Raw genomic sequence first — 24,733 nt, 5'->3', positions numbered from 1 at the left:
TGCACTGAGAGAATAAGTGAGATACATGCTCAATAAAAAAGACAAAATATGGGAAGATGGGTGCTAACATAAGTTGGTAAGAATTTACAAATAATCACACACCACGCCCCCCCCCCCGTTTATAAAAAAATAGGCAAAAGATACACGTATAAAAACAGTTTCAAATTTCTTCCAAGTTTAATTTTAGGTATAGATGAATAGAACAGATAATCTCTAGACTTGTTATAGTCCAACTTGCAAGGAAAATATTCAGTCTAACTCTCCATTAAGAAGAAATGTAATGAGGCACACTTTCTAGTGGCTGGTATCGTCTTCCAAACCAAAAGAAAAAAAAAAAAAAAAAAAAAAAAAGCTAAGGGCATGAATTTCAAAGTTATCGCCCAACATTTTCTCATTTAGGATACTTTAGAAAATAGATTTTTTTTTAAAAAAAGTGGTACTGGGGATTGAACCCAATACCTTGTGCATGCTAGGCAAGACCCCTACCCACTGAGCTACATCCCCAGTCCTTCTTTATTATTTTGAGACAGAGTCTCACTAAATTGCCCAGGCTGACCTCAAACTTGCAACCCTTCTGCCTCAGTCTCCCAAGTCACTGGGATTACAGGCATGTGGCACTGGGCCTGGCTACACTCATGTTTTAGCTAAAACTATTAATTAAATATAAAACTATTTGTTGTTTTATATGCAGGTACATAAGCCTACAAATATCTGCAGCAAGCACATGAAGCACTTCTGTCCATACAGATATTTCCATATTAAATATATACAAAATATTTCTATTAAAGAAAACCAAAGTATTCACAAGAACCTGCAGAAATATTCATGCAGTTAATGAAAGCTGAAATTTATAAATTAAAATGTCATCTACACATAATGTACAGTCATGCATTTAGAAATGAATACTATGTCTAGTAAATTTTCACAAGCAAATGCGGCTGCACAAATACTTGCTAATGCAAATGAATGGAATCTGAACTTACAGAACTGAACTTATTATTAATGTCACTGCCTTTCATGGTTTGAAATGTTATCGACCTTGCAGTCTCCCCTTTTAAATTGTATGGTGTATTTCAGAACTTATTTTATCAATCAAGAAATCTAGTGATGTTTGAAAAAATTCAATTTCTCTTAAAATACTAAATGGAATTTTCATGGGTTGTTGATCTCCAACGTGACTGTAGATTTTTTATTATCGAGTTTGCCATAGTACCAAGTTTCTCATGCATTTCAAATAGCTGGCTTCCTGAATAACTGTGGAGATCTTCTGCATCCAGTTGAAGAGCAAGAGCACTAATTTGTGCAACAAGATTTTTAGATAATGGAGTTTCTAAGGGAACAGGATCAAGCAAATCTAAAAGAAACAGAAAAAGAGCACATTACATATATACCAGTTAAAATATTAAATATATAAATATATGTACCTATCTCCTATCAAAGATAAAGAGTAAGTACATAGCATTCAATTTGAGAAAGTAGGATGGGAGTCCTCCTTCTAGAGGGAAGACAGAAAAATCTATCATAGCATATTACTCTGTGCTACTAAAGAAATGACAATTTTTATTAATTGGAACAGAATGTATATTTTATAACCTTATTGGAGATATTATGGACTAGACTTTCATCATTAGAAAAAAACACCTGAAATCAAAGTTTTTCATGTACTTGGTATCAAGGACAAAAGTACAAAAAAACTTGTTAAACTAATAAGGTATAGTTAAATTAAATTAAAATTAAAAGCATAACAAAATATTTATTCAAGAAATAAGCTCATCTTCTAAATAAAATTGTCTCACTTTGCTAAAATATACCTGAGGCAAGTCTTTCTTCATCAGTTGAGAGAGATTTATTTTCTATTCCATTTATGGATTTTTCAGAAATATCAAACACTGGAATCTCTTCCAGTCCACGAGATTTTACCTTGATTATATACAGTAGTAAAAAACAAAAACAAATCAAAAGTTACTTTTAATAGCAGTAATGGTACAAACATTGGAAGAGAATACATTATGTGGAAAATTTTGTTCCACAATCATAATTAACTTTCATTGAAAAAATACTATTTTCAAAAAGTTAAGATTACCTTATGACTCAGCAATTCCAATTCTAGGTACATACCCAAGAGAAATTCTCATATTTCCCCTTTACAATTCCCTATTTTTTCCCTTTATTTGCAATGTCTAATAATATCAACAGACAGAATGTCTAAGTTTCAAACAAGTCTGTGACCCCTGAGTGTGATCCCTGAAATTATGCACAAAATTTTCTGTATAAAATCTTTATTGAGGGAAAGAATCTTAAGTTTTCATCAGAAATCTGAAAACAGTCCACAACCCAGTCCACGACCATCAGAAATATGGAAATAGTCCACATATACACATATGTATATATGTGTTTGTGTATGTGTGTGTAAAATGTTGGTAAGAAAAACAAGTACAAAGAAATAACCGATGTGGTAAACATCAAAATCAAAAGTTCTGTGACCTACACATTTCCAAAGCTTTCAATAAATGTTTAGATTTCAGTATCTAGGCTTTAGGAAAACAGCCATGAAATTCATCACAATTTAGTGAAAATGATAGGGTAAAGAAAGGGATATGAGAGAATGGAATTCAAAGCAGAAAAGATAATTTTAAAAGAAATCTGAAGGGCTGGGGAGATAGCTCAGTCTGTAGAGTGCTTGCCTCTCAAGCACAAGGCCCTGAGTTTGATCCCCAAAACCGCAAAAAAAAAAAAAAAAAAAAAAAGGAATCTGAGGTGCATTATATAAAAACAGTATAGCTGGGCACAGTGGTGCAGGCCTTAATCCAAGCAGCTTGGGAGGCTGAGGCAGCATTGTTTGCAAAGTCAGCCACAGCAACTCAGCAAGGTCCTAAAGCAATGCGGCGAGACCTTGTCTCTAAATAAAACATAACAAAAAACCTGGGGATGTGGCCCATTGGTTAGGCAACACTGGGTTCAATCCGTGGTACCAAAAAAGTATAAAATAAGGGAGCAAATTTCTCTGTAGCTTTATAAAGTGTTCTTTTAATTTACTATTGGCAGTGGAAGGGATGAAGGGACCATAAAATGGAATTTTAAGCAAAGAGTTTGTGAACTTCTTTAACTATGCTGTTGGGTCGTTTATTAATACATGATTTTAATTACCATCTGAGGTTTTACCTGCTGTTCATGATACACTCGAAGAGCCTTTTTTACATTGGAAACTTTGGGAGAACGGATAGGAAGAGTTTTTATTTCAGATGCTGTAAGATTACTCAGATCGCCGATTGTTTTTATATTCTTGGCTCTGATAAGTTGTCCTAGGCCTCTTGCCCTGAAGAGACAACAAGAGAAAAAGGATAAACAGTTTTACTTGTATACTATTAGAAAGGGCTTATTCTGTTTAATTTCTCCATTTAAACTCAATTGTAACTGACTTTATATAGCTCACCTATTCATAAGGAGGCAGGAATTTGTATGTGGAATTTAATATTTAATGTGATACATATTACACATTATCAGTACTAAAAATAAAATCTTACATGCTTCATTCTTTACATATTCTGATGCCTTCAATAAGATGATTACTAGATTTCCTTAAGCATATATGACATTCTAATTGTTGTGTCACATACATAGGTAGGGTAGGAAGCAAAATTTATGTTACCATGTCTAGTTTTATTCATGGATTAATCCCTTTGTTTTAATGTGCCCTCTCTCTCCAACTTCTATAATCAGAAATGGACTCAGTATTTGTCTGAACTATAACTCCTTGGGGGAGGTGAAGAATACCTCATGTCCTACTGAGAAATATGACAACAGGGCAGTCTAATAACTCATAGAGAAATTAGCAAAAGTTCTCACCAACTAACTGAAACAATTCTCTTAAGATATAGTAATCTAGAATTGCTTACTCAAGGAAATTTCAATTTAAAAATTTTAAGTTAAAAATTTTTTACTAAAAACAAAACAAAACAAAAAACCCAGAAAACCAAAAATCACTTATTAGCAGTACAATCTTAGTGGATTAATCTTTATAAATTTTATTTTACAAAGTATAAATGAAATTCATAGACCAGGAGCAGTGGTACATACCTGTAACCCCAGCTACTCAGGAAGCTAAGGCAAGAAGATTGCCAAGTTTGAGGCCATCTTAGGCAACTTACCAAGACCCTGTTTCAAAATAAAACTAAAAGAGCTGGGGTGCAATTCAGTGATACAGCACTCCTTGTTTCAGCCCCAAGTACCACAAAAAGAAAAAAAGACACTCCTTAAAGAGGTGGCATTAAGATTAAGATAATGTAAATAAAAGATTCAATGCAATACCTTAACAAATACTGACAAACATTAATTTTATTAGCATAAATACTTTTATTATTGCCCTACAATCTACCATTCAATCTGTTTTTATTTCTGAAATGAAATGTATGGAAGGGGAACATGTTAATTAACTCTAAATATGAGAATCTTCACCAAATATTCCTCTAACTTTAAATGGCATCTTGGAATATAATCCAAAAGCCTAACTAACCACTTACCACATGTTCGATGTTATCTGAGGTAAAATGATGTCAACTGGTGCTGTACAGTTCACCAAAGCTGGGTAAACACTTTCTGTTGGGCATGGAATGGATTCTTTGGCCATTTCTGTTATCTTAGAATAAATTTCAAAAGCTATTAAATAAAGGGTCACTTGACTAAACACAAAAATATAAAAAGTTACATGAAAACTAAAGCACTTCTTACTAAACACTTCTTTGAGCTCTTAAATTTAGAGCTACGTGATCCTGGGGACAGAAATCCTTTAGATGAAGTGGTATTATGCTAGACAAAAGGAGAGAAAAAAAAGACTCACTTAGACCTGAGATAACTATAAATTTAAAACTTAATTTTTATAACTAAGACTATAATCGCTGTTTTAAAATTTCAGAAAACATAAAAGAAAATGAACTATTTAATCAATTACTTGCTGAATCATCACTGCCCTCTTACTACCTTTTCATGTCTGCCTACCATAAAGTATACAAAGAACCAAACCAACAAAGTTTTAATTCATAATCTTAAGACAAACTATACACACGTAAATTCTAAGTGTATATAGATAAATACATATTTTAACACCTATCGCTTACCTTAGATTGTGCAGTAGGTGACGTTTTAACACTTTTTATTATGGGAGAACTATTTGAAGAATGGGACCTAACAATAGAACATCGCCTATCAATGTCATCTGCCAATCCTGCTTGGTATATTGGATCTGCAAATGAGACACGGCGAACCTGAAAACACAGGTCAGGTTTTAATTTAACAAAAACCAAAGTCTTCAAAGATCACAGCATAAATTCTCATCAAGAGATTACCCAAAAGTAGCATATGGGTGAAAGTCCACAGTATATAACTGTTCACCTTAGTAACTACTTTCACAGATAAATAAAGAATGCATTCTAATTATCTATGTTCTAAAGCTGTACAGTTCAGGTTATGAAACTAGGATAGTAGGAATTTGCATGTGACAATGAAACTGTACAATGTGATTCTAATAACTTCACAGGCTTACTAAACAGACTGTGGGGAAAAAAGGTAAAGAGATAAAATACATAATTGACTTTTTGGTATATGTTGTTGATCATGGGTTGTAATTTCAATTAGGAAGCAATCTTAACCTTAGCCCAGCTTGAGGTAAACTTAGTCTCTTATAAATACTTAAAATATATTCAAACATTAAACTAGTTGATATTAATTATACAGTAGAGAACTCTTATAACCATTAAGATATTATTACATGATTGATTTCCAAGAGTGTGCATGCTCTATACGTCTGTCAGAGACAGAAAATACAGAATTATGCTAGGGATTTGGATCAGTGCATGAGCACTTGCCTAGTCTGAATGAGGCCCAATTCATTTTCTAGAACTGCCAAAAATAAAAAAAAAGTATGTATGTATATGCATGCAGTATTTAAATTTGTTGCCTAAATAGGTATTAAATATAAGCTACTATCAAATAAAACCTAACTAGTTAACCTATGGCAGAGCATGATGTCATATGGCTATAATCTCAGCTACACAAAAGGCTGGACGAGGAGAATTCAAGCCCAAGGCCAGCCTTGGCAACTTACAGAGATACTATCTTCCTCCCTATTATGCAAGGAGTGGGAAAGAAAAGAAACTACATAATCTGTATAGGCAATTTAAAGAATAATGGCATATTAATTCCAATGCATTTTATCTTCAAAGTTTTCAAGAATGTCTATGGACTATTAAGCTAAGACCTTACCATATTAAAACGAAACAAAGTAATAGTCTAGCCTCTAAAGAGAGAAGAAGAAAAAAAAAAAAAACCTCAATCGTCCACTCTTCTTAAGTGGATTAATCTTTCAATTCTAAGGATTTTCAGTATACTTTTGGAAGCTGAAAAGTATTCATACAGTGGAGACTAAGAAGGGAAGTCTTACAAATGTGCTTGCTGAAGGCAAAAATCAAAGTGTCTTTTTTTTTTCATACATTCACATATCTACCTATAAGCACATTTGACGAGAGCAGATTCAATTTCAAAATTAAGTTGCAGAAAGTCAACATCTTTTCAGAACATCTACTTAGTTACATAGAGGAAACTGGTCTATGTAAGCACACCTCATTTCCTCTTTTTAAAAATTCATTCATTTAATAAACCATGTAAAAGAAAAAGGGTATATAGACCATATATATATATATGGGTATATATACCATAAAGGGTATATAGACCATATGTTATGCCACAAAGCAGCCCTTAGAAAATGCAAAAAAATAGAGATACTGCCTTGTGTTCTATCAGATCATAATGGACTGAGAGTAGAAATCAATGACGTAGTAAAAAAAGGAAATTACTCCAACACTTGGAGACTAAATAACATGCTATTGAATGAAACATGGATAACAAAAAACATCAGGGAGGAGATTAAAAAATTCTTAGAGGTCAATGAGAATGATGATACAACATATCAAAATCTCTGGGACACTATGAAAGCGGTACTAAGAGGGAAATTCATTGCATGGAGTGCATTCCAGAAAAGAAAGAAAAGTCAACAATTAAATGACCTAACATTACAGCTCAAAGCCCTAGAAAAAGAAGAACAGAATAACAGCAAAAGTAGTAGAAGACAGGAAATAATTAAAATCAGAGCTGAAATCAATGAAATTGAAACAAAAGAAACTATTCAAAAAATTGACATAACAAAAAGTTGGTTCTTTGAGAAAGTAAACAAAATAGATAAACCCTTAGCCACACTAACAAAGAGAAGGAGAGAGAAGACTCAAATTACTAAAATACATGATGCAAAAGGAAATATCACAAGACACCTCTGAGATACAGAACATAATGAGAAGCTACTTTGAAAATCTGTATTCCAACAAAACAGAAAGTACCGAAGACATTGACAAATTTCTAGAGACATATGTTCCTCCCAAACTGAACGAGGAGGACATACACGATTTAAACAGATCAATATCAAGCAATGAAATAGAAGAAGCCATTAAAAATCTACCATCCAAGAAAAACCCAGGACCAGATGGATTCTCAGCCGAGTTCTACAAGACCTTCAAAGAAGAACTCATTCCAATACTTCTCAAAGTATTCCAGGAAATAGAAAAGGAGGGTACCCTACCGAACTCATTCTATGAAGCTAATATCACCCTCATACCCAAACCAGGAAAAGACACATCAACGAAAGAAAATTTTAGACCAATATCCTTGATGAATATAGATGCTAAGATCCTTAACAAAATATTGGCAAACCGTATCCAAAAACATATTAAGAAAATTGTGCACCACGATCAAGTGGGGTTCATTCTTGGAATGCAAGGATGGTTTAACATCCGTAAATCAATAAACGTAATCCATCATGTCAATAGACTTTAGGATAAGAATCATATGGTTATTTCAATTGATGCAGAAAAAGCATCTGACAGTATACAACACCCCTTCATGCTCAAAACACTAGAAAAAATTGGGATAGTAGGAACATACCTGAACATTGTAAAGGCTATTTATGCTAAGCCCATGGCCAACATCATTCTTAATGGAGAAAAACTGAAACCATTCCCTTTAAAAACGGGAACAAGACAGGGATGTCCTCTTTCACCACTTCTATTCAACACTGTCCTCGAAACTTTAGCCAGAGCAATTAGGCAGACTAAAGAAATTAAAGGGATACGAATAGGAAAAGAGGAACTTAAGCTGTCACTATTTGCGGATGACATGATTCTATATTTAGAGGATCCAAAAACCTCCTCCAGAAAACTTTTAGACCTCATCAATGAATTCAGCAAAATAGCAGGCTATAAAATCAACACACATAAATCTACAGCATTTTTATATGCAAGCGATGAAACAGCTGAAAGGGAAATGAGGAAAACAACTCCATTTGCAATAGCCTAAAAAAATAAAATAAAATACTTGGGTATCAATCTAACCAAAGAGGTAAAAGATCTCTACAATGAAAACTACAAAACACTGAAGAAAGAAATTAAGGAAGACCTTAGAAGATGGAAAGATCTCCCATGTTCTTGGATAGGCAGAATTAATATTGTCAAAATGGCCATACTACCTAAAGTGCTATACAGATTCAATGCAATTCCAATTAAAATCCCAGTGACGTACCTCACAGAAATAGAGCAAGCAATCATGAAATTCATCTGGAAGAATGAGAAACCCAGAATAGCTAAAGCAATCCTTAGCAGGAAGAATGAAACAGGGGTTTTCGCAATACCAGAACTTCAACTATACTACAAAGCAATAGTAACAAAAACAGCATGGTATTGGCACCAAAATAGACAGGTACATCAATGGTACAGAATAGAGCACATGGACACAAACCCAAATAAATACAATTTTCTAATACTAGACAAAGGTGCCAAAAATATGCAATGGAGAAAAGATAGCCTCTTCAACAAATGGTGCTGGGAAAACTGGAAATCCATATGCAACAGAACGAAACTAAATCCCTATCTCTCACCCTGCACAAAACTCAACTCACAATGGATCAAGGACCTTGAAGTCAGACCAGAGACCCTGCATCTTATAGAAGAAAAAGTAGGTCCACATCTTCACCTTGTTGGCTTAGGATCAGACTTCCTTAACAGGACTCCCATAGCACAAGAAATAAAAGCAAGAATCAACCACTGGGATAGATTCAAACTAAATAGCTTTCTCTCAGCAAAGGAAACTATCAGCAATGCGAAGAGAGAGCCTACAGAGTGGGAGAATATCTTTGCCACTCATACTTCAGATAGAGCATTAATCTCCAGAATATATAAAGAACTCAAAAAACTCTACACCAAGAATACAAATAACCCAATCAACAAATGGGCTAAGGAAATGAACAGACACTTCACAGAAGAAGATGTACAAGCAATCAACAGATATATGAAAAAAATGTTCAACATCTCTAGTAATAAGAGAAATGCAAATCAAAACTACACTAAGATTCCATCTCACCCCAATTAGAATGGCGATTATCAAGAACACAAGCAACAATAGGTGTTGGCAAGGATGTGGGGAAAAAAGTACACTCATACATTGCTGGTGGGACTGCAAATTAGTGCAGCCACTCTGGAAAGCAGTGTGGAGATTCCTTAGAAAACTTGGAATGGAACCACCATTTGACCCAGCTATCCCACTCCTTGGCCTATACCCAAAGGACTTAAAATCAGCACACTACAGAGATACAGCCGCATCAATGTTCATAGCGGCTCAATTCACAATAGACAGACTATGGAACCAACCTAGATGCCCTTCAATTGATGAATGGATAAAGAAACTGTGGTATATATATACAATGGAATATTACTCAGCTATAAAGAATAATAAAATTATGGAATTTGCAGGCAAATGGATGAAATTGGAGAATATCATGTTAAGTGAGATAAGCCAATCTCAAAAATCCAAAAGAGGAATGATCTCACTGATAAGCGGATGATGACGCTTAATGGGGGGTGGGAGTGGGACAAGAATGGAGGAAGGAGGGACTGTATAGAGGGAAAAGAGAGGTGGGAGGGGTGGGGGGGAAGAAAAAAATAATGGAATGAATCGAACATCATTATTCGACCATGTAAATTTATGAATATGCAGATGGTATGCTGTTGCTCCATGTACAAACAGAAATGTGTCCCATTTGTTTACAATGAGAATAAATTAAAAAAAAAAAAAAGATAAAGGGTGAGAATCTAAGATAGACACCCAGAATCCATTTTTCTGAACCAAACAAGGTACGGTTTAGTGCAGCCGATGGGGCTATAAATAAGAAAATAGTGAAAGAGGGTCTGTGGGTGTAGCCTGTAGTAGAGCACAGGCGTAGCGTGTGTGAGACCCTGGATTCAATCCCTAGCACTGCAGCAGGGAGGGGTCTTAAAATTGATGAAGTCAGTCTAAGGAATTTTTAAAAAATCATCACCTAAGGGGCCTAGGGTTGGGGCTCTGTGGCAGCATGCTCAACCTAGCATACATGAGGCTCTGGGTTCAATCCTTAGCACCACATTTAAAAAAATAATATAAATAAAATAGTTATTGTGTCCACCTACAACTAAAATATATTTTAAAAAATTTTAAATCCCCTAAGAATTTATATAAAGACTTAAATGAAAAGACATTATGTCCCAGAAAACACTAAGTGCTAAACCTGTATTATCAATGGCATGATCAATGTTACCCGAGTTCCTCATATGTTATGGTATGTGGTAGAGGACAGATCCTAAGAGGAAGTCCTGCCAATTTTGCCACAGGTGTACAATATACAGAGCTGCATAAAGATCTTTAGTGTTGTGAGATGAAGGAACATCCTGAAAGCTGTGATCTCATTTATTTAACACCTTTTGTTCTACCTGCTCTTTCCCTAACATTTGTGACAAAGAAGTGGTCATATAATCCTATTATCTGTCATTCACCATATGACACAGTATGGTCCAGTATTTCAACCAGATATTAGATTCCTTAATATTCAACCTCATTCCTCCTACCTTGTTAACAGGTGAGGAGATCTCATCTTCTTGGGGTCTTTTCAGTCCTCTCTTTAAAATGCTGGTGGATGGAGAAGCCAATGGGGACCAGACACATCGTGTTTGCATACCACTAGGGCTGTCATTTGCTGACAAAAGTAAAGGATCAAGTTCCCTTAATTTTTGAGGAGATGCATTATTGTCTTCTGTTACCAGTTCAGAGATAGCTGTTTCAGATATTAAAGACTGTAATGTTTCCTCCATTGTCTCTGAAGTCTGATGAACTTCTTGTAAAGTATCCTTTGCTACTACCATTTGATTGTCATCTAATTCCATTTCTTCAGATTTATTAAGTTCAATATTAGTTTCAGTTGAATTACACTCAATTTTTCCTTCTGCAGTGCTCATTTCAAGTGTGTCAGGAACAAAGTCAGTTTCTACATTCAATCTTTCTGTTTGAGCTTCTTCTGGCTTAGAGGTTTTGGTACTCCTGTCCCTGTCCTTTGTTTCCTCGACATTGTCAGTTTCAGTATTTACCTGATCAATTACTGTTTTTTCATAATTTTCCATTTCAAAATTGATTTCTTCAGGTGAGCCTAGATTAGACTCATTATTTCCTCCACCTAGTTCCCCATCTGCTTCCTGTTCAGAAATCTTAGTATGAGAGTTCACATTTATAGGTGTGGCATTATCAGAAAAACCACTACCCGAGTAGTATTCCTGTTCTACAGCTTCAGCATTCTCTTCTTTGGCTTCAGGTATGTCACTTTTAGTATTTTCCGCTGCTGCCATTTCTTCAGAAGTATCTATTTTGGCATTCTTTTGTTCAGAGAGGCTAGCTTCAGATTTTTCTTCTTCTATGCTCGCTTCAGATCTATTGTTTTCTATATCCAATTCCATAGCTTCTACTTCTTCAGGATATGATCCCATTGTTACTTTACATGCATTTCCTTCAATATTAACAATGTGAATTTCTCCTTCTGGGGTAACTTCTGGTTTCCTTTTTATGGTGTCCAAAGGAGAACATTGCTGTGAAATGTCCATGGAATCACATAAGCATGGACCCATAGCTTTTAATATATTAGATGGCTCTGTACTTTCAAGAGATGTTGTCATACTAGAATTCACATCACAAGTCCCCTCTTTAACATTTACTATTTCAGAAGAAACAGATTTTTCAGTAGTATTTTCTTTTAATTCAGTTTCAGGTGCAATCAACACATCATTTATAGTATCATTCTCCTCCTTGAGGCCCAAGTGAAAATTCACACTGGCATGTTCATCAAAAATTTTTACTTCAGAATTAAGATTAGCACTGCACGTTTTTGATGCAGTTCCAGGTGTCTCCATCTCTACCTTTGTTTCACTACTCTTTTCATCATCATTTTCTGTGTTCTTTAACCCAATAAGTGAATTTTCCTGAGGCTGTGATTTTTCCCCACAGCAGTCACAACCTTTAGATCGCCTGACCCTCCTACTTCTCTTGTGCTGGCATTCGAGAATTTGAACACTTTTTTCAGAAAGCAGAGTGATGCTTGATGTTCCTACTTTTGAACATTCTCCCACACTACTATCAGAATCTCCCTTATGTAACCTCTTATTGGCATTTCTAGTCCTTAGATTTGATTCCTGCACGGGTGACCATGTAAAGGAATTTTCTGTGCATTTGCTAGCCTTACTTTTTCCTTCACATGTATTCGATACATTGTCAGAAACTTGCAACAAATCTGAAGATATTTTAGACTCCTGAGGTGGTACCACAGTACTTTCACCTGTTTCACAAATCTGAGACTTTATATCTAGTTCAGAAATTGCTTTAGACTCAGGCAACTGATTTTCAGCTTTTATACACTCCTGTTGTATCATTTTTTCTTCTTGTTCTTCCATGTCAACACTGTCATTACTTTTGTTTTTCCACTTTCCAGATCTCTTCTTCCTAGAACCTTCTTCTTTTGCCTCAGAACTATCAGATTCTGAGTTCTCGATGCTGGAAAGCAAACCCTGAGATGCTCTTCTTGTCTGGTAACGTGTTCGTCCCCTTACAGGTTTCTCAGAGGACTTATCAGCAACGTTCTGGGCACCATCTCCTTCAGAAGTAATATTCTCAATGTCTGTTTTTCTTTTATTTTGGTCAATTTCAGCATTCACACTGGTTTCCCCAAAAGTCTTCTCATGCAAATTATTTCCTTTCTCAACTAAATTTTCCTGTTGTGTGTGTTCAGAAGTCACTTTTTGCTTAGGCAACACATCATCTTTTACATGCAATGGACTCTTTTGAAGAGCTTTTTCTTCTTCCTTCCGTCTTTCCTTTTTTTGGTGACTATTTTCTTTATCTTGGCTATCAGTAGTAGACTCTACTATTTCTGAACGTCGCCTTGAAGATCGTCTAAGGGTTTTTTGTGTTGAAGTTATCTGAACCTGATTCTCTTCACTCACCGTATGATCTGCTGGTATTATGATAGGGGGTGTATTTTCTTTGGATTCCAAATTAATACACCCATTTTTCTCTTCTATACTATTACTTTCCAATAATACTGCATTTTCCATTGTTGATTTAGGCTTTGTATCTTCATACTCTACTACAGATTCAGAAAGATGATCCTGAGTATCCTGTACACATTCTGTTTGATTAAGTAAACCAGGTGGGTTTTTTCCTAAGGCTATCATGTCTTCAGTAGATTCCTGAGTATTTTCTTCTTCTTCAGATTTCACTAAGGGCTTAGACTTTTTATTCCCTGAATGCTCAGCTTTACCAGATCTCCGGCTTGATCTCTTAATTCCATTCACCACCTTTTCTGAATCAGAGTTTGATCGAGTCACTTCTCTTTTCTTTGTTTTTAGAATAGTATCTGTTTTAGTCATGATTTCCTGGTTATTTTTCATTGTAACAACTGATGATATATTATTCAAAGGGGATGGGCTGAAAGGTCTATTTTCTGAACCATCAAATTTCTCCAAGGTAATAAAGGTTTGCCTTCGACTTGTAGGCTGTGGGGGAGTTCCAGAAATAGAGGCATTAGAAACTGAACTGTTGATGACAAATGAGTTTTCTGCATTAGATGTACATTCAGTTGAAGTTTTCTTTGATGAAGTTAAGGTGATTTTTCTGACATCACTACTATCGCTCATTAATACTTCTGGATTGGTTTCATCAACAGAACTACACTCATTATTTGAAACAGAAGCCTTTTCAAGATGTTCATCCATACCACAGTTTTCCATGATATCTTGAGGAATGATGTTCTCCATTTGCTCCTCCTGTACAGAAATATATATAAATTAAATGGCAAATAAGTTTGACTTCTAAGGAAAATTCAATTGCAATTTCAGTAATACAAACACAATCACTGACTTAACAAAATGCAAATACTCTAAAAGTAATGGCAGATGCCCATTAATGTGCTCATAATAAATATTTAATAAAAGTCAAATGCATTTAAATACACACACACAAACACACATACTACAATTCTGTTAGTGTATGACTAGAAGTTAAGATTATAAAATAAACCTTAAAATTAATAAAATGAAGACACCCGACCTCGTCATAGTTTCCAACAATTTAAGGCATTCCTAATGGAAGGGTGATTGTAAAAACCCTGAAACATGAAATACTGAATATACCTTAATCATCACTTCAGAATCTTCCTTTGGTTTTTCACTTGAAGTAGGAATTTCCCTGAGATAAATAATTGTATATATTAGAATTATAGTTACTTAAAAACCACAGGAAAAATTATTATATAAGTTTGAAAGTTTCCATACTTACACAGACTCTTCCTGACTATCATGACTAGAAAATAAGATATCTTGTGAAACATCCAGATTATTATACATGGCAGGAATATCACACCTGAAAAATATTTTATGTAACTTTATAAATCTGATGCTATGCTTACAATCAGAAATTCATTACAATCTACCAAATTATCTTATTTCTCATGAGCTTATCTTCCCCTACAACCTACCTCAACAAAGGAAATCGGTTTAGGTACATTTGTCACACTACTAGGTAGCTTTATGTATTATGAAATATAGTAAACAGTCAGTAATTTCCCCATTAAAATTTACAATAGATAGGGTCAATGGCAGATGGCTGGTCTGGCATGTGAGGCCCTAGGTTTAATCCCAAACACAACAAAAACAATTTCTAAACACATTATGCAACAACAAATTTGCAATTTCCTACATGAAATCTAAGCACAAATAATGAATTTCCGATTCAAAATAAAAGGCCTACAAACCGCTTTGTTTTGAGTACTTCTTTTTGATGTTCAGTCAATATTCTTTCCTTTGCTTCTTTTCCTTCTGGAGGAATAAACACAAAGTCAGAAGACTTTTCCTCTTCCAACAGCATTTCAGTTTTTACTTTTGGAGATGAAGATTCTAATTTTAGCTGCAGATTTTTAAAAAATAAATGTATATTTTCAGTTCCAACATTATTTTCCAATGATTTCTAGTCACTTCTAACACAGACATAGTTTTTCAAAAGTTGTGGTGTGTAAGTCCATTTAGTATTCAAAATAACAAATTAGGATAATGTTCTTCACTGTTTTTCTATTTCTAATAAATGTTAAGAAAAGAAAATTAGGCCTCTTTAAAAAGGAGGCAAATCTGTATTTAACTATAAAGCATGGGAAGATACGTTTTTTAGGCAAACACAGAAATCAAACAGAAATCAACTGGCTTAGAAGGAGGAAAGTATATATATCTACCATTCCTAGCTATAACAATGAACTAGTCAAGTTAAGTAAAACTGCCAATATATTATGTCCTACATACCAGTAATACTATGTTTGATACTATGCTGTCTTACAAATTTTCATTGCATCACTGTTTTCATTCTATTTTTAGCAGCCATATATAAGAATGATTCAGTCTTCGGAAATTTGTCTTTCATTTTGCCAGGGTTATGGTCTCAAGATTCTATAAAAACCCTTATTGGCTTATTGGTTAGAGATTATTAAAGAGACTTCCTGTTGTGTGAAAGTAACTAGCAGCTAAAAATATTTCTTATAGATTTTTGACATTAAAGTAGATGTCTTGGCTAGCATTATTCTTTCTATTCCAATTATTAAGTTCTATAATAACAACAATTCTAAAATGTTCTCTAATACTACCTATTTTAGTCACTGGAACCTACAGTCATCTTATCTTATGGAGGCTATTGCCAGGAATAAATTACATGTAATATCAAGTATTACACTGAGGCTACATAGATTTACCTTTACTGAGAAGGAATCAACACCTCCATTTTCCAGATTTTCATGCTATGCTATCACTTTGTAGAACCTGACCAATTCTCACCATCCCATCTTTATTTAAGTTAGTTATCACTTTCCCTTCCAATTAAAAGTTGTATGTTCTTAAGCTACCATATGCTTTATTTATAAAAAATTCTATTAAATACAACTTTAAAAACATACTTTAACTGGTTTCATATTTTCTTTCTTATCCTTAGTTTGTGTCAAAAAGGAATCTCTTTTTCCACTTGATTTTTTTTCCATACCACTTATCTTCACATTTAATTGTGAGTTTTCCATCTGTTTTATTAAAAATAAAACAATTCCATTAAGGACAACTCTACTATTTTCATTTCTTTTCATATCTAATAATTACAGTCTACTAAACTTATTTTGAACACACGACATAAGACATACTACATAAATATCACAGTATGAATCAATTGCTGAACTCAAATACTGCACCTATTACTGGAAATGTATCAAAGAGAAAAATAAAAGCTATAAAACTTTCAACATTTAAGAATAAAAGAAGGCTAAAAAAGCACACAGAATATTAATGCAGGAAGCTAATTCTCTCTCATACCTGAATATATGGCTTTAGGAGGCTAAATTACACTGAACAAGAAAGTATTTGGTAAGGATTTTTTTAAACAAAAGGAAAACAGTGTATAGTTACTGATATTTTTTCCTTAATGATTCTAAACACACAAAAAGTAGCTATGTGACATCTGTTGCTGAGCAGAAAAACATTTTCTAAGAATGTTCTACTTCTTGAGAATACTGTATCCATGCTTTATGTCTCTCAATTCCTATATATTTAGGGAGAAATCAAATATTAGTCAAAGTAACCTTGGTTCTAAGGGTGATGTGATAGTAAAGAAGTGAGAAATTTGATACAAAGAAATGAAATAATGAAGGGTAGCTCTTGCTTAGTGTGAAGACTTTAGTAACTACTATTTCTAGTTTTTCCAAAATAATTATATTCATGTGTTTTAACAATTATAATGTTTATAAGAGAGTACATATAAGGTACATGAGTTGCAGGTTATTTACCGGAGTATTTCTCTAGAGAAGACTTTTACCTTTAACTATACTAGTATTTCAGACCAGACAACTCTGTATGTACATATGGGGGGAGGAGGGGAATTATGTTAGGGAACTCATGTCTGTTCAGGTTCTGCTTATTTATCAATTAATTACAATAAACAAATCATTAAACACCAAAAATTTAAAAAGAAAAATGACAAAAACAACCAACTCACTACATCTGAATATGGTCCACTGGATTCTTCCATCATTTCAACACTTTCCAAACCAGGCGACAGAAGTAAAAATGTCTGTTTGGCTTGTCTTAGTACTGATCTTTAAAAAAGTACATAAATATATATACATTGAGTCAAGTGTACTGGTAAGCACTGGTGATGTTAACAAGCACTGTAAAAAAAATACATGTGTATATGTGTATACACACTCTTTCTAACACTACTGGGAACTGAACTCAGGGGCACTCTACCACTGAGCCACAAACCCTAGCCCATTCTGTGTTTATTTTGAGACAGGGAGGGGCTTCATAAGTTGCCTAGGCTAGCTTTGAACTTGCAAACCTCCTGCCTTAGCCTCCCTATTCGCTGGAATTACACGTATGAGCTACCACATCAGGCTAGAGAACATTCATTATAGGTACTTAAATTTTTAAGAAGCAAATGAAAATTGGCTTAAAGCTTAAAGACTATACTATACATATAAAATATAAAAGGGGGAGAAATTAGACATTATTTAAATTTTTCACTGTACTTTTCAAGAGTATCCCAATTTTCATCTTTAAAATTTGTCAATTTCCAAAATTTTAATCATGGAAAAATTCAAACAGAAGTCAAATATTATATTAGCACTCATATGTAGCTTTGAAAATCAGCTTCTTCTATTTAGGATAATTTTAAACTATTTTTGTAGGTTTCTAAAACCAAAGTTACTCTAAGACCCAACAAAAATGTTAAACAATGTTTAGTAATTACCAAGCAATCCAAATGAGAAGTATAAAAATCTCATGTAATGACTCCCATACTAAAAGATTATCTTAATACCAAAAAACCCATTTATATTATCATAACAGAATATATAAAAATGTGTTATTACATACTTTAATTCTTCAGGATAAGTCAACATTGTTGCTTTAGCAAATGTGGCATTCCAGAACTGAGCACTTTGTTTTCGAATCTGTTTATTCTTATGCAAAAATATTACACATAGTAGTGGAGAAAGCTGTTCAAGGAGTTCACTATCATAAGTTCCAGTGTAGTTATACTGTAGACAAGCAGTAATTTCTCCTAATAGCTTTTCTAACTAGGAAAAAAGAAAAAATAAGAACAAAAAGTATACTAAATATTAACTTGCAGAACATTTTGCTATTTTGATTTTTAAATTTTCAATGATTTTAAACAATACTCCCCACCCCCGTCACTGTATTTATCTCTCTTTATATGGTGACAAAATATCTGGTAAATTTACTTTATCTATAAGCCAACTCAATTTTGAATGTATTCCCATTTACAGGGAAAAAAATGTTTTTATATCAATTTAACAAGAATTAATAATTGTCTACATATTCTTCACGTACAGAATTTTGGGCCTGACTGAGCTCATAAAGAGATGACATGAATTCTATGAATTTAAACTAGCCTTATTAATCCCATTTTAAAAGAAAATCTACTTATGTGTCATATTATTTCATGTTATTAAATATTCATTTAAAATACGCAGAATTATATATAATGTAGATGAACATCTAAACCCTATTTTCTCATTATGAAGATTTATGTTTTATGAACAATTTTCTATTGTTACCTTGTTGTTCAGACAACTATACACTTTCGGAACTTCATCAAGTCTAGAATGGAAAACACAAAAGAGAGGACCATTTATATTTTAGAAATTTAACACTGTAATATCTATCAGGTTAAACCTGAAAATGAGGTTACTATAGTGATAAAAACAAAGGTATACATAAAACACTGTAGTAATATAAACACCGTTCCCCAGACTTAACAACGAAAAAAAGTACCACACATTTAAACAAGGAAAAACCCCAACTTTAAAAAATGAATCATAGAAAAGAGAGTAGACCTCAAAGTGATTGTACTAGTTTCCTGTTTCTGTACATTTTTAAAACAAATTTTTAATAAAGCAAGAATTAAAATAATGTGAAAAGCTAGTTAAGTTTATGAATTTTCATTTCTACTTCATAAAATCTGTTACTTAATTTTTCTCCATAAATTTACAAAAGACAAACTGTTATGACTGAACCACATAAACTTGCTATAAGAATAATGAGAAATTCTTTCAAAGCATTTTATAAGTTTGTTATTGGGGAATTTTTCAGGTTCTTGGGCACTGCTTAATTCCTTTCAAATATAAAAGGTAACGTACATTAATTTGAACTTTTAGAGGGTAATTCCAAAACTTAATTTAACTCCATATACTCTGAACCAACATTTTCACTTAAAGAATCTACAGAATTAGTAGCCAACATTGTCAATGACTTATATTTTATGATAAAGAAACCACTTTTGTCCACCAATCAAACTGGGTAAAAAGGTGAATGAAATCCTCTGCAGACATTTCAGAGAATACAATTCTTATGTGTACAAGTCAAGTAAAACAGTATAGTAGATACACAACATATGCTTAATTTCAGGTTAACATGGCAAGTGTGCTTTTTATCCATTTTAAATTTAGTAGTATACTTATTTGCCTAAGCAATTCTGAAAAAACATGGATTTAATTGAAAAGAGAAAGAGAAATAATATGCAAAATAAAAGGACTTTCAATTCTACCTCAAAGTTCTACACTATTTGAGCTATCTTTTTTAACAAAACATTTTAATATATTACTCTATCTAAACTGCCAAGATTACAATCCATAACAACGAAACTGGTAAGAAAACAAAAGTTGCTACATATATTTAAAATGTACAAATTTAATTCAAAGCAACTAAGCAAAAAATACTTACTTTGAATTTTCATAAAATAATGCCAGGGCTCTTGTTAAAGTTGCAAATATTTTTCGGATCATAGAAGGCAAAGAAATACGTCCAAAAATACTCAAAAGCATGCTGATGATTGAGGTGCCAATAGCAAGTAGAGTATCAGAATGTACTTCTTTGAAGCTCAGAGTGTGGAAAGAATAGATCACTTTCACAATAATTTTAAATAAAGAAGCCAATTTCCCTAAGGGCTCCTTCTTCTTTTTGGACCAATCTGAAGATCTCTGTGGTGCTAAGACATAATTAAACTGATCAGAAACTGAAGTACTTAGAAAATAGTATAATAATGTCTGCATGTAGAAATTTTTTTCTCACATTTAATAGCTAGATACATCAAATACATGTGTATTTAAGTGACACTTCAAAAACACCCTAAAAATGACACACCATTAGTGGTTAAATATCTATCACTACATTATCTTTACAAATGAAAATCAATGACAACAGAAAATGATACCAAATTCAGAATAAGAACACCAGAGTCTCTATTTTCCAAGAAATTCTAAAGTAATTTTAAATTCTTGTACTTCTCAAAATTTCAACAATTATTTATTTTTCATCAACTATTTTTAAGAAAGTACAAAATCATCTGGGTATGTTGGTGTATCCTACCATCTCAACAATTTGGGAGGTTGGGGCAGGAAGATCAAAAATTCTGGGCTAGTCTCAACTTACTGAGATCTTGCCTTAAAATAAGAAATAACAAATAACTAGTACCTACTTTCTAATTTAAAGAAAAAGATTTGTTGTAAAAACACTGACTTTCCTTTGTACTCTTCTTAGATTGCCTCTTTCCAATTCAGTTACAAGAATCAACCCATGCCACTCTTGCCCTGAAAAAAAAAAAAAATCATACCCATTCCAAAATGTCTATTTCTCTCAAAAAATCCATTTTTATAAGTCAGGAAATCACAGACTTAAGAGCAAGCTCTAATCCAGGACTTATTAATTAAAAATTAATCTCATGGTAAAATGGAAAAAAAAAAAAGTGTTGCTAATAAAGGAAGTCAGCCTTCCTGCCTTCCTCACTAAAATCAGTTTCTTGGACATAAATTCATGAGTGTGTACGTACGTACGTACGTACACACACACACACACACACACACACACACACACACACACACACACACACAATTACCCAGAAATTCTTGGACAGGATTTTAAGTCTATGTATCGGGAAACTGGTTATATACTAATGACTAAATATATTGAGATTAACAACAAACAGGTTTCTTGCAGTTAAAGAGTAGGTAAGTACAAAGAGAGAAAGACGAAAAATATGAAGAAAATGGTGGGATGTATAGATGGTAACAAGAAGTACATCAAGAGAAGCAGGTAGTTAGGCCCAGGGGTACAAGCCTGGTAATTCCAGCCCCCAGGAGGCTAACGCAGGAAGGTCACAAGTGTCAGGTCAAGATGGGCAACTTTGTGAGACCATTTAAAACTAGAAAATAAAAAGGGGTTGTGATACAGTTGTGGCAGAATACAATGGGTTCAATCCCCATTACTGAAGAAAACAAAGCAAAACAGATTAACAGCTATAAGATCATACACCTCTATTTTTCATTTCAACTCTGTCCACTCAGAGAATCCAGGAACAACATCTTACTAGCAATAAACGATCTTGGTTTCTAAAATACCCATCTTGGCTAAGAGGAACCACATTCCCTGGAGAATGGCCTATTCTAGGCTGTAGGCAAAGTACAAGATGAGGTTGAATATCTCATGCCAAAGTTCTCTAACAAGAATGAGGATGTGTCAAAAGGTTATAGGAGACAACTTGATGATGATCTTTAATGACTCAATTTGGGCATTAAGATAAAGAATAGTAACTGAAACAAAATGGAAACCCAGGAGTCCATACTAATAAAAATAATTTAGGATATTAGAAGGTTTATCTTACATTACCAGTCACCTATACTGTAACTATCTAATGCCTAAGGTTCAATAAATAATTGTAGAATGATTTAAAGTAATTAAAATAGGAATTACTGTTAGAATTAATGTAACTGATACAAGAGATATTATCTTAATAAACTAATATAATCAAATGAAACAACATGTACATTGTTTCAGGAATCATAATAGTGTTTTAGGCAAGAAGCATCAAGGGCTGATCAATCATGGGTGAAAACTTCCTAAAGAACAGGATATTGCCTCGCACAGTGGCACATGACTAATTCCAGTCACTCAGGAGGCTAAGGCAGAAGGATTGCAAAATCAAGGCCAGCCTCAGCAACTTAGCAAGACCCTGTCTCAAAATAAGAAATAAAAAAGGACTGCAGATGTGATCAGTAGTAAAATGCCCTGGATTCAATTCTTAGTACCAAATAAATAGAAAACCCAGGATATTTATATTTACATAGTCTCACAAATCGTCTGTCACAAAATATTTACTAGTAAATATTTAGTGATTAACTTTACTATAGAAATTTGTCACATATCATTTCAACCAAAAAGTAAAAGTTGTCATCATCAGTAATGGGACACATGAATTAAAAAGACTCATAGCACTGTTGCTCAATATTCCTATAAAGAAATGAATGGGACCTGATCAAATCTTAAGGAAATATACCAAATTCAGATAAGTAAATCCAAATAAACTGCTTAAGTGCTCCATTTTTTTTTTTTTTTGGGGGGGGGACCTTTTTTTTTGCAGGTGGAGGGGGTATACCAGGGATTGAACTCAATAGCAAATGACCACTGAGACATATCCTCAGCCCTATTTTGTACTTTATTTGGAGACAGGGTCTCACTGAGTTGCTCAGGGCCTTGCTAAGTTGCTGAGGTTGGTTCTGAACTTGCAATCCTCCTGCCTCAGTTTCTCAAGCCGCTGAGATTACAGGCATGTGCCACCATGCTTGCCCCTTAAGTACTCTATTTTTAAGGGGCATGAAAGGGCAAGATATGTTCCAGATTGTTCCATAGTCTGACATATTTTCAAACAAAGAATAAAATGTATATTGGTCATGTACAGTAGTGCACGCCTGTAATCCCAATGGTTTAGGCAGCTGAGGCAAGAGGATTGCAAGTTCAAAACCAGCCTGGGGGGGGGGGGGGGGAAGGGGAGTGGCTGGGGTTGTAGCTCAATGGCAGAGTGCTTGCCTCATATGTGTGAGTCACTGGTTTGATCCTCAACACCACATAAGAATAAATTTAAAAAAATATACTGTGTCCATCCACAACTAAAAAACAGCCTCAGAAACTTAGCGAGGCCCTGAGCAACTCAGCAACACTCTATCTTTAAATAAAATATTAAAAAAGGGATGGGGATATCTCTCAGTAGTTAAGCACCCCTGGGGTTCAATCGCTGGTACAAAAAGGAAAAAAAGTATAATGGGGGCAATGATAAGACAAATGCAACCAATTTATAATGAAGGAATCTGAGAAAAGAATATGAAGTCTGTATGTGTAATTCTAGCAAAGTTTCTCTAAATTTAAGATGATTATAAGTCATCTAAAAATTATGAAGAGATTCTGATGTACAGCCCTGGACAATAACTATATCCTTTCTGCAAGTTCTTATTTTCTGTTTCTGCTTCAAAAGTTCTACAAGATTTTGAAATCGTATTCCATGAATTTAAAAAGCAAAGGGATCTCTGGTTCTGTTCTAGACAAACATGGAATGAAATACCCAAGAGAAATTTGTAATTGTGGGTTTACAGATCATGAATACTTCTGATATTCAGAAAAATGTGATTTTTCAGAAGTACCAACATGGCTAAAATGATATCAATACGGGGCTAATCATCTTGGTCCTATGTAATTCCAAAGGTTTATGAAATGATTTTTTTTCTTTTTTGGTACTGGGGATTGAACTCAGGGACACTCAACCACTGAGCCACATTCCCACCCTATTTGTATTTTAAAGACAGAGTCTCACTGAGTTGCTTAGTGCCTTGCTTTTGCATAGGTTGTCTTTGAACTCTGGATCCTCCTGCCTCAGCCTCCTGAACCGCTGGGATTACTGGCATGCGCCACCACTCCTGGCTAACATTACATTTTACAATCATTCTATATGTTATAGTGCTCAAAAATAGTTTTATTTTTGTGACTTTGACACAATAAGATTAGGTCCTGCTCAGTACACAAGGACAATTGAAATTTACTGCAAGCACATCTATAACCTATTTTTGTTAAATTCAGGCTGGGTTGTTCTGACCTATAAAATACTTTTAGATATGTAACATGTTAGTCTTATTCAGTTCAGTAAAATCTGTAAAACCAAAAAATTCTAAAAGCATTCTAGGTGTGTTTCACAAATTTTTACATTAATTCATTAATGACATTATAATAGTGGGAAATTGTTTTTAAAACAGAAAAACAATGAAGCTCAACATCGACTAACATTTCTATTAACATCAGGTAATCCTCTCCTACATGGTTTAAAAAAACCCAGATGGATACATTTTATTTCAAAAAACATAAATTATGCCAGACTTAATGGTGCACGCCTGTAATCACAGCAATCTGGCAGGTTGAGGCAGGAGGAC

At 33.9% G+C, this 24,733-nt stretch overlaps 1 protein-coding gene across 1 annotated transcript in view; it reads right to left on the bottom strand.

The window, feature by feature from the left end:
- Window positions 1-310: 310 nt before the first annotated feature.
- Window positions 311-24,733, bottom strand: part of RIF1 (replication timing regulatory factor 1) — a 62,623-nt gene continuing 38,200 nt past the window's right edge. The window contains exons 22-36 of the mRNA XM_079134474.1: window positions 20,208-20,472; window positions 19,043-19,085; window positions 18,339-18,541; window positions 17,461-17,560; window positions 16,379-16,495; window positions 15,197-15,348; window positions 14,722-14,805; window positions 14,577-14,631; window positions 10,974-14,210; window positions 5,115-5,261; window positions 4,729-4,806; window positions 4,521-4,636; window positions 3,163-3,316; window positions 1,812-1,920; window positions 311-1,354 (exon numbers count right to left, since the gene is read on the bottom strand). Coding sequence (XP_078990600.1) covers window positions 1,140-1,354; window positions 1,812-1,920; window positions 3,163-3,316; window positions 4,521-4,636; window positions 4,729-4,806; window positions 5,115-5,261; window positions 10,974-14,210; window positions 14,577-14,631; window positions 14,722-14,805; window positions 15,197-15,348; window positions 16,379-16,495; window positions 17,461-17,560; window positions 18,339-18,541; window positions 19,043-19,085; window positions 20,208-20,472 — 5,075 coding nt within the window. The 3' untranslated portion in view covers window positions 311-1,139. The remainder of the gene's footprint in view (window positions 1,355-1,811; window positions 1,921-3,162; window positions 3,317-4,520; window positions 4,637-4,728; window positions 4,807-5,114; window positions 5,262-10,973; window positions 14,211-14,576; window positions 14,632-14,721; window positions 14,806-15,196; window positions 15,349-16,378; window positions 16,496-17,460; window positions 17,561-18,338; window positions 18,542-19,042; window positions 19,086-20,207; window positions 20,473-24,733) is intronic.

This window comes from Sciurus vulgaris, assembly GCF_902686455.1.
Source record: "Sciurus vulgaris genome assembly, chromosome: 3".
NCBI lineage: Eukaryota > Metazoa > Chordata > Mammalia > Rodentia > Sciuridae > Sciurus > Sciurus vulgaris.
This window is presented reverse-complemented; position numbering and strand designations above follow the sequence as displayed.